The sequence below is a fragment of the Coenobita brevimanus genome, chromosome 82 (assembly GCF_032717465.1).
Source record: "Coenobita brevimanus isolate Jiangsu-jjx chromosome 82, ASM3271746v2, whole genome shotgun sequence".
Lineage (NCBI taxonomy): Eukaryota > Metazoa > Arthropoda > Malacostraca > Decapoda > Coenobitidae > Coenobita > Coenobita brevimanus.
Window position 1 is genome coordinate 4,250,637 of NC_137035.1, and position 9,602 is coordinate 4,260,238.

General features: G+C 39.5%; 1 protein-coding gene across 1 annotated transcript; it reads right to left on the minus strand.

The window, feature by feature from the left end:
* Positions 1 to 1,591: 1,591 nt before the first annotated feature.
* Positions 1,592 to 8,871, minus strand: Orc4 (origin recognition complex subunit 4). The gene is made up of 10 exons (XM_080280056.1): positions 8,854 to 8,871; positions 8,028 to 8,154; positions 6,917 to 7,044; positions 5,964 to 6,135; positions 5,324 to 5,475; positions 4,129 to 4,308; positions 3,705 to 3,824; positions 3,073 to 3,207; positions 2,476 to 2,628; positions 1,592 to 1,788 (listed from the first exon to the last, which is right to left on the minus strand). The coding sequence occupies exons 2-10, from the start codon at positions 8,137 to 8,139 to the stop codon at positions 1,624 to 1,626; spliced, it is 1,317 nt and encodes a 438-aa protein (XP_080136182.1). The 5' UTR covers positions 8,140 to 8,154; positions 8,854 to 8,871; the 3' UTR covers positions 1,592 to 1,623.
* Between the last annotated feature and the right edge of the window lie 731 nt (positions 8,872 to 9,602).

Here is a 9,602-nt window from a genome sequence, read left to right on the forward strand (position 1 = left end):
GTTGTTACTATTCACATAATGCCGATCAGGGACAGGCAACCGGTCACTCTCACCTTCAGTGACTGGACTGAGTAGCCTACCCCCAGACTCCTGATTAGGAAATGGCTTACTGGTGGTGTGTTGCTGGAGCTTTTCCTGATGGGGAAATACTGGGTTGGATGGTTGATGGATGGCAATGCAGTATAAACTTCCAAACCAAATGGTTTGTGGTAGGTGGGGGCGCCCACCATCCACTCATTCGTTGTAGTGCTGCCGTCAGGTAAATCTACACTGAGTGACAAGCCAAATGATTTCTTATAAACCAAGAAACCATTTACTATGCTGGGTGGTAACCATATAACCAAATGACACCTGGAAATTTAGTGGGTTAAGACACTACAACTGGACTGAGGCTGTTAGGGGGAGGCGGTGGCTCAATTGGTAAAGAGTTGGCCTGCAGTCCTAATGGACCCAGGTTCAAATCCCCGCTGGGGCAGCAAATAGTTTAAGGATTTGAATTTCATTAAAATCAGGCTTTACTGACCTACCAGAAGACCCGCCGACATGTCATAAAAATACCCCCGCTAATACCAATACAGCAGTCCTGTATGAGACAGCCCTAGCATGTACTCAATATGGACGGTGGGTGTTAGTGCCGAAGTGGTGACATGTATGTAGGAGGACTGCTGGGTCTTGATAGCAGGCTGTGAAGCCTATGCCCAGTTGGACAAAAATATATATATATATATATATATATATATATATATATATATATATATATATATATATATATATATATATATATATATATATATATATATATAAATAAAATATATATATATATCCAAGAGATTGCTGAAGTTTATTGCTCACAAAAAGCCACTGAGGGGCAAGAGAGGCTGGTCACCCCAGCCTTAAATGTCAGGACTGAGTAGCCTAGCCCCAGGCTCCTATGCTCCTTTTGGGCTTAAAAAGGACGGGATAATGATGATGAATGAATGAATGAACATTAAAGTGATAGTGAATCAAGGTTCTAATATCCACTCGTCAATGCAAAGTTTATTTATTATCAATGACCATCTTTCATCATAATTATCAGATAAAATCATATCACATGCTTTCTCTTGAGGAATCCCCATATTGAGGTTGGCCATGGTACAGGTAATGTTTTCTATGGACTGCAAACTAAACCAAGTGCCAAAACCAACTAATTACTTCCTAGCAGTTGCTGGAAACTGCTGAGGAAAAAAAAAATCTACAATGGATATTACAATCTATAATGATGTATGGGTCGCAGCTTGGACTTTGTTCCTTTATTTGTGGCTGGGCTTCTTGCCTAAGCAGAATGATGTAGCTTGTTACCAAGCCTGCAGCCACACCTCACTCTTATGGCAGTACCTCCCAGGTTTGCTGATAACCAACCATTTACTGCCCCTTATCTCTCTTATTTATCTATCATTTAATTACTTTACATAGAATAATTGTCTTTACTGATAAAATGAAAATGTCTGTACAATGCAGTAATTAAAATAACATACTGTACAGTAAAGAAATAAAGACTACAGATTTATGATATTAAGAAAAACAGTGCGGCATCTTGGTCCCTTTCACACATCACAATTCAGCCCTTCTCTCCCCCTTGACTCATGATGCAAGAGGTGAGGAAGCCCAGTGTTGTAGGTCAGTGGGCAGGTCTGGGATAGATGAGAGGGCCAAGGTGAGGTGAGTGGGGGAGATCATGAGGTGGTACAGACAATATTCCCTCTGCACTCCTCGGCTGCTGTCCACTCCTCGTATCAGCTCCAAGGTCTGTATGGGAGAGGTGGAAGCACAGTATCATCATCGTCATCTTCATGATCACCATTTCCACCACTATCACCATCACCATCAAAATCAACATCCTGACTTCTTTCCCCCTAAGAATGGGGTGGCGTAGAGTTCATAAGGCAAGGAAATGGAGAACAAAATCAAAGGAGAACTAGTCAGCAGCATGCCCGGTGAAATAGGCCATACTCTCATTCATTTACCACTCATGGCCCGAAATCCTGATTCTACTTCACAGCCCTAACCTGCACTTTTTTTTTTTTTTTTCTACCCCACCTCCAACTCCCATTCTCCTCCCTCATATATCATTCCACTCCATCCCTCCATCTCATGCTTGGTTTCCCCCTCCCCCTTCCTTTTATATGCATTTCACATGAACATCAGTTTATTTATTATTAACTCACTGAGCCTACAGACATTAATTTCCTTCTATTCTTGGCATCTAAAAATTTTATTTGACTTAGGTCAGACTCCTTGAACAGGCATTACAATATACTGTACAAGTAAACAATACAGTTTCCTAACACATAACAGCTATGAGGAGCTCTGATCATTTCCCTGAACTTATCACTTTATCCTTCTTAATTAGATTTTATCTTGCTTTGGTTACTTCTCATAACTAATTACGGCACTTTCTTTGTCTTAATTTTATCTTGCTGCTTGTCCACTCACCTTAAGCTGGTCAAAGGCTTTGAAGACCACTGGGCGAGGGAGTGGCCGAGAGTGGGCATGACGTCGTGTAAATTTTAGATACTCATGAAGCACCATCTCAAAGTTGAAAGGTTCACCCTCATAAATACTTGTCAGATGGCTCATGGCAATCATCTAATAAGAGGGAAGAAAATAGGTGTTATAAAAAAAATAAAACCTACTTGTCACCTTCATCATTATCATCATCATCATCATTCTAACCCCAATTCACACCTATGGGATGGACTGGGGTAGGATTTAAAACAAAGAAAGGGTTCAATTTGTCCTAGTTCCTTTCATATAACATCAAAAACAATTCAAAGATGCCCTGAAGCTAAATGTTAGTACTTTCTTCTGGTACCAAATATATTTAGAATGCATAAACAGTTTCCAAGATCAATAAAAAAAAAGCAAGGCAGTAATTACTAGTTATGACAGGATTCTGCATTTCTATCCCACAAGACCTGGCCTTTAGGAGTTAATCTCTTGTTACAGCTCGGTATTTAATTTGGAGAAACAGTAATTTTAGGCATAGTAGAAGTAAGGAGAGCATAGCATGGGCAATGATGAGTAACACACCAACGAGAGCTGAAGAACAGATAAACCCTGAATGATGTTTCTCTTGGCATCTGCAGAAACGTGAGCGTGGACATGCGTCAGCATCTCGGCAGTCACTTTCTCCTGCCCCTCCCCCAGCTCACACACACACAACAACTGCAGCAGGGAAAAGAGAAACAGTTGGCTTACAACAGGTACAAATGGAAGACCTGGCTTTGGCAGAAAATAAAAAGACATAGAATTCTTGAACAAAACCCTTCCTCCATTAAATTCACCCGACATAGTAGCTTTTAGGAGCAAACCTACAGTGTTAAGCATAGAATAGTAACTGTATCAGACTCACCAGTAAAGTCTTGAATGCTCTGAACTCTTTTGCTGTAGTATTCAGTAAATAGTAAATTAAATTGGTGCCTGGAAACTAAAAGTGGGAGTAAAATATCAGATCCACCATTAAAATCTTCATTATCATGATTTCCTCCATGGCAATGTGCAGTAACTGGTAAAGTAAATAGCTGAATATAAGTAATTAAAACATAAATATTGGACCCATTGATAATAATAAAACTGCATAAGCAGTAGTGTGCCATTATATATTAAAAAAGAAAAAAAAAATTAAGAAAAATAAGAGAGAAAATGTAACATAATGTGCTCACCAGCATAGTCTTGAGTGCTCTGACATCTTTGGTGGTGGTGTGTAGTCTCTTTAGTACCCGCCTCACTTCCATGTCCTCTGCCAACTCCGCCACATGTGTGTTCCACTTCCTCGCACTCTCCTGGACAGAACACCAATATAAACTTGTGCTTTAGCCTTGTTTCCCTCCCCCCCCCCTCCACCTCACATACACTCTTAGACAATCTCTTTCTCCATTCTCCCTACATGGCCAAACCATCTCAGATTACTTCAAACACTTTCCGACACAAAAAAGTCATCTCTTTATTGATCACAAGATACATTAATCCCACATGAGGTGGCCACAAATTAATAATCTCCATCCCTGCCAACAGGATGTCCTCTCTCCAACTCGCACCCCCAATCTCTTGCGTACCTGTTCACTCCACCCACCCATCTCTACCTACCTTATGTGTAAATGAGTTTGGTAGTGTTAAAAGGTCCTTAAATGTGTTGATATAGTGAGGGTCGAAGGCATCAGGAGGGAAGAGGTGGATCTGTCGGTGGGAGAAGCGGCTCTTCACGCGCTTCTCCAGGAGTTCAATCACATCCAGCCTACAGGTGAGGCCTAACACACAAATTGGTGCCTGGAGAGTAGAACATACAAATTAATTAAAGTACTGTAGCCTATATCATCATCATTGTGAATGTATTTTTCTACAAAGGATGGGCTGAGACTTCTTAAGACAAAATATCATACATCATCATTATCATTTTAACTATTTTCTCAACTTAAGATTGGGTGAGGTTACTGAAGACCAAATATTACTGTTAAATTTTTTTGGATTTTAACAACAGAAGTACTGTACACACACACACACACACGCACGCACGCACGCACACACACACACACACACACACACACACACACACACACACACACACACACACAATGTTAAATGAAGTATATAGGTACACCAAACTACTGGCATATTTGTACATCAATCACATCCTAACTGACACAATTTTTTGGAGAGTTTGGTTAGTTTTCTTTCTAGCAGCATCAAGAAAAAAAAAATCATTAGCTCCTTTTGGTTCACTTTACTATTAATGCCAGACAAGGATGCTTTCATTCAAGGAAGGGACTGGGGAAGGCAATAATATTCCTAGGAAAATATTCAATGTACAGTACTAACACAAAGTTTGTACATCAGTCACACTTGATATGCTGTACTATCAACAACAGTCATGAAATCACAGTTCCAATAATCTCTCACCATCCATCACCTAATGTATTCTTAGCAAACTTTATCCTACTGTATTTTAATTGCTGGGTAACAATTACGTGTTAGTATTATTCTGGAATGGCTATTTGATGGCAGTGACCTATTTTGCTGTGCTGTGATGATTATACTGCTTTTACTCTTACCTGGCCCAGATATTGGTTCCTTTATGGTTCATTCACATAGCTCAGTGGCAGAAAGAGACAATGCTACAACTCTACATTCATTCCACTGCACTTCTTTGTGATTAGCATCATATTTTAGTATTAATCCACTGTTATAACAAGGCATTCAAGATGGACTGAAGGCAGCTGTAGGCCATGTTAGTGTTAAAATTGTATGTACTTTCAATCAATCAATAAGTCAATCAATCCTTCACCTGAGCAGACTGCGCCACATCAAAGAGATTATAGAGCAGTGTTTGGTTGCGATGGTGGCAGAAGAGGTCAAACTCATCCAACAGGAAGATAACCGGCTTGGATTTCTCCTTACTTCCACTCCGCAGAGACTCCAGTAAGAAGGCCAGGTTCTCTGAAGAGCAATAAGAGGTAAGTGTATATACTGTCGATCTGTGAGTCTCAGTTGTACAATACCCAGTACAGTAGTTAGCTAATGTGTATACTATCAGCAAAGGTGTAGCCAGAGAGGGGGCCAAGGTGGTAATAGCCACCCCTGATGTATGCCTGGCCATCCCATTGGTCACTCCAAATTTCAAGAGGAAGATCCTTCAACTTCCCTGCAGTTCTCCTTGGGTCACCCCATAATTAGGCTTGGCCACAAACTTGACCACCCCATTGTTATAATCTTGGCTATGCCCCTGCTTTGATGTTAATACAGGTATACTATATATCGCATAAATATGTAACATACTGCATGCATAATGTAATTACTGAGCAGATGTTTAGGGTGTGACGATGTGTGGTGTGAAAATTACTGGCGTGACATGACATATATAAGTATCTTTTAAATATACAAAAAGAAGGCTTTATAAATTCTTTTGCTACTACTTCTCTGCTCACCAGCAAATGAACCAAACACCTTATTGGCAGCAGCAGACTCGAGCCTGAGCTGTGCAGTTATTTCCTTCAGTGCTTGGCGGTCGTCAGTCTGCAGCAGTCCTGAAAGTCTCACCACAAATCCATCCCCTAGCACACCTTTCTTCCCTAACTTTCCAAGCACAACATTCACCAGCTGCAGGTGGAAGAGACACAAGTTAGTTACCATTTTTTTCTTAGCTTTTAAAAACAATTTTAATGTGGTAGCCTTGAAAGTCACCACAAACCCATCCCCAAGTATACCCTCCTTCTCTAGTCTTTCAAGGATGACATTCACTAACTGCAGATGAAAGAAACACAAGTTGTAACTCCTTCACTTAAACTTGGCCCAGATTTTCATCCTTTTGCAGTTAATGACACTTAGCTCAATGGCACAATAAGAATATACAGTACTCTGGCTATACATCCTTTCCACAGCACCTCTTTGTGACTAATAACATATTTTAGTGTTAATATATTGTTACAACTTAACATTTAAGACAGTGATAGATATCATTTGGTTATATGCTTGCCACCCAGCGAAACAGAGAGAGAGAAAGAAAGAAAGAAAAAATAAGGCACACAAGGTTAGCCCTGGTCCCAAAAAAGCTGTACCCAATTTTTTCAAGAGTCCACACCCATGTGACAAATCAATTTTTTGATTTCCAATTACCTGTACTGTATTTTACATAACTACATACATTAGTTGTGTAACTATATTCGAATAATAAACTTTTTCTGTTTTCATTTTATATTATACTGCATTATACAGTATATACTGTACCGTATTATTTTCTACTTCAGGTTTTAGCGTACTCTGGCAGATTTCATCTTTAACTTTTAAAATATCGCAAAGTCTCTAAAAACTATCGCCAAAAATTATTTTGTATCACAAATTGTGACGTTGGGAATCAGTAGCGCGATCCCTGGGTACACACCGTGGACTTCCCAGTACCCCTTGGAGCCAGTATCAGGGCCGAGTTACTCTCCCCTAGGGTTAGGGTTCGGGTCATTAAGTCCTCCAAGTGACGACCCTCCGAACTGTACAGGGCAAGAAGTTTCTCCTCTGAAAGGAATAAGAAATTAGTAATATATGGGGATAATTGCAGTGGGCCAGATTCAAATGTTAGAACTATAAAAGGCAGGAAATTTGTCTCCTGACAAAAGTACATACATCTATCTATCTATCTACTGCCAGACGCCATAATCCCATAAGGGGTGGCCATTTGACTTTGAGTTAGTTGTTTTACAGGGAGGGGCACTAACCCTCCACCAACCCACTTGTTGACACGTAGGGAGCACGTATGGTTTGGTTATATGGTTACCACCCAGCGTTGTAAATGGTTTCTTGGCTTACAGGAAACCATTAGGCTTGTCACTCAACGTAAAGCCACCTGTAAAGGAAAGAAAAGCAATAAGAAGTGACAGGAAAGATGGGAGAAATAAGAAGAGAGGAGGACAGGCACAGAAAAAGAATGATACAGGCTACGAAAGAAGTAGGCAGCAAAAAAGCAGACAACTGCAATAGGTTGATTGTTTCATGTTACGCAGCCAATATACAAATGTGACGACCATTAGATTAAGACAAGGATAAAAAGGACGAATAATGTAGTGTCCACCTCGTGATATGCTACGGATACCTCATTCAAGACCAGTATCATGGAACATAGTGTGGTTATGAGAATTTCAGTCAAGTATACTGTGGTTGAATATTATGGTGGGGTTATGAAAAAAGCTTTAACAAAATTCTAACCTTAAAAAGTCTTTTCAACTTAATGTAACTTATCTAACCTGACCTGTCTGCCCTAGCTAACCAAATCTAACCTAACCAGTGTAATGGGGTCTATAAATCCTCACACTGCCCGTTGCAAAAGGGAGATCCTCTGTTTGGGTCAGTGGTAACGTGGGCGTATTTGGAGCGTGTGGGCCAGGGATCAAATCTCGGCCAGACTAGTGATTAAATGGTTAAGTTTCAGTTTAGTTATTGCACCCACATGACTTAGAGCCAGAATGGTTTTGGGTCAAGATCAACTTGTGCATGCCACCTACCAGCCTCGTTGGTTGCGCCCCAGAGTTTAAGGTTGAGTCGGAGTTGTTGCTGGATGTCTGTCATTACATCAGCAACTTGAGAATCATCACTCCTTCCACGTTTTACACCCATAGTTGTCACTTTAATCTGAAAATAAAGTGGTTGATTTATCCACATACCTTATATCAGCACCATGTGTATTAGTGTGTTTAAACTGAAAATAACATGACTAAGTAATTTCAAGATACCAATGGTTAGGTAAGTCTGCATCAACTGAAAATGACTAAACAGCTTCACATACACCTATAGTTGTGTCTCTTCAACCTGAAAATTATACCCAACTGGTATACGCACATCCATGGTTACCCAAGCTGAAAATATTACAACTAATTCACTTTTAATATGCATCTGAGGGCATCAAGTTATCAGGCTCCTTCACTGTGATGGCATCCTTTTTATCACACCTTGCTATTACCTAATGATTTTATTAAACCTAAAGGAGTCCCTAGCAGGAGGTGATTGGTTTTGGGGGTAATGTCTGAAAAAATGGAATTTGCTTCAAGAGAATTATGCCTACAGTAACACAAATAACCCCTAAAATCAGTCGAATTTACCCTAAAAACTGAAGGTAGTGTTGTTCTTTATATATAAAATAAAAATCAGTAACAACAAAAAGCAAGTTATGTTCACAATATTAAATATAAAACCTATCTAATGAACCATCAACTCATTTATACTTATAAAACTGGTCGCTTCTTGACAAATGTATGAGCACACACACGATATATATTAGTTTTACCAAAAGTATAATATGCTTAGAATTGTAGGAAAGTTAAATGGACCCACAACAAAATCAGCTGATATCCCGCGCCCAAAATATAAACAAAGAAGGATCATAAATATAATTGTTTTTTAAAGAGAATCTGTATAATATTATTTTTCAGTCGGATATGCATCATAGTAGTTGGTTGGGCCACGTTGATTTTGTTCTTTGAAATGAGTCTCTGCTTACTATAACATGTATATAAGGTAGGAATGAGTCTCCTAGGTTACTGTAGCACCATTATGAGGTAGGAATGAGTCTCCTAGGTTACTGTAGCACCATTATGAGGTAGGAATGAGTCCCTAGGTTACTGTAGCACGATTATGAGGTAGGAATGAGTCTCTTGGTTACTATAGCACGTTTCTGATGTAGAAATGAGTCTTTCGGTTACCATAGCATGTTTATAAGGCAGGAATGAGTCTTCTTGGTTATTATAACACGTTTATTGATGTAGAAATGAGTTTCCTTGGTTACTCTAACGCTTATGAGGTAGGAATGAGTCTCCTAGGTTACTATTGCACATTTATCTTATAGGAAAGAGTCTCTTTGGTTAATATAAGATCCTTAATCTCTTAGCGCAGCTGATGGCCAAGTGTAGTAAAACTGAACGGTTGATTTTAATCACAGTTCTTTCAACTTAACTTGGCCCATATTTTCGTCCTTTTGCAGCTTATTGCACATAGCTTAATGGTAGAAAAATGACAATATTACGGCTCTACATCATCTCCATGACACGTTTGCATGACTAGCAATACATTCTAATGTTGGTTTG

Excerpts from the sequence above, each read along its gene's own strand:
- Orc4 (XM_080280056.1), bottom strand. The coding sequence starts at position 8,139 with ATGGGTGTAAAACGTGGAAGGAGTGATGATTCTCAAGTTGCTGATGTA. Across the intron at positions 5,476-5,963 it reads GGTGTTTGGTTCATTTGCTG|AGAACCTGGCCTTCTTACTG; the intron begins GTGAGCAGAGAA and ends ATTGCTCTTCAG. Across the intron at positions 1,789-2,475 it reads AAGCCTTTGACCAGCTTAAG|ACCTTGGAGCTGATACGAGG; the intron begins GTGAGTGGACAA and ends TCTCCCATACAG.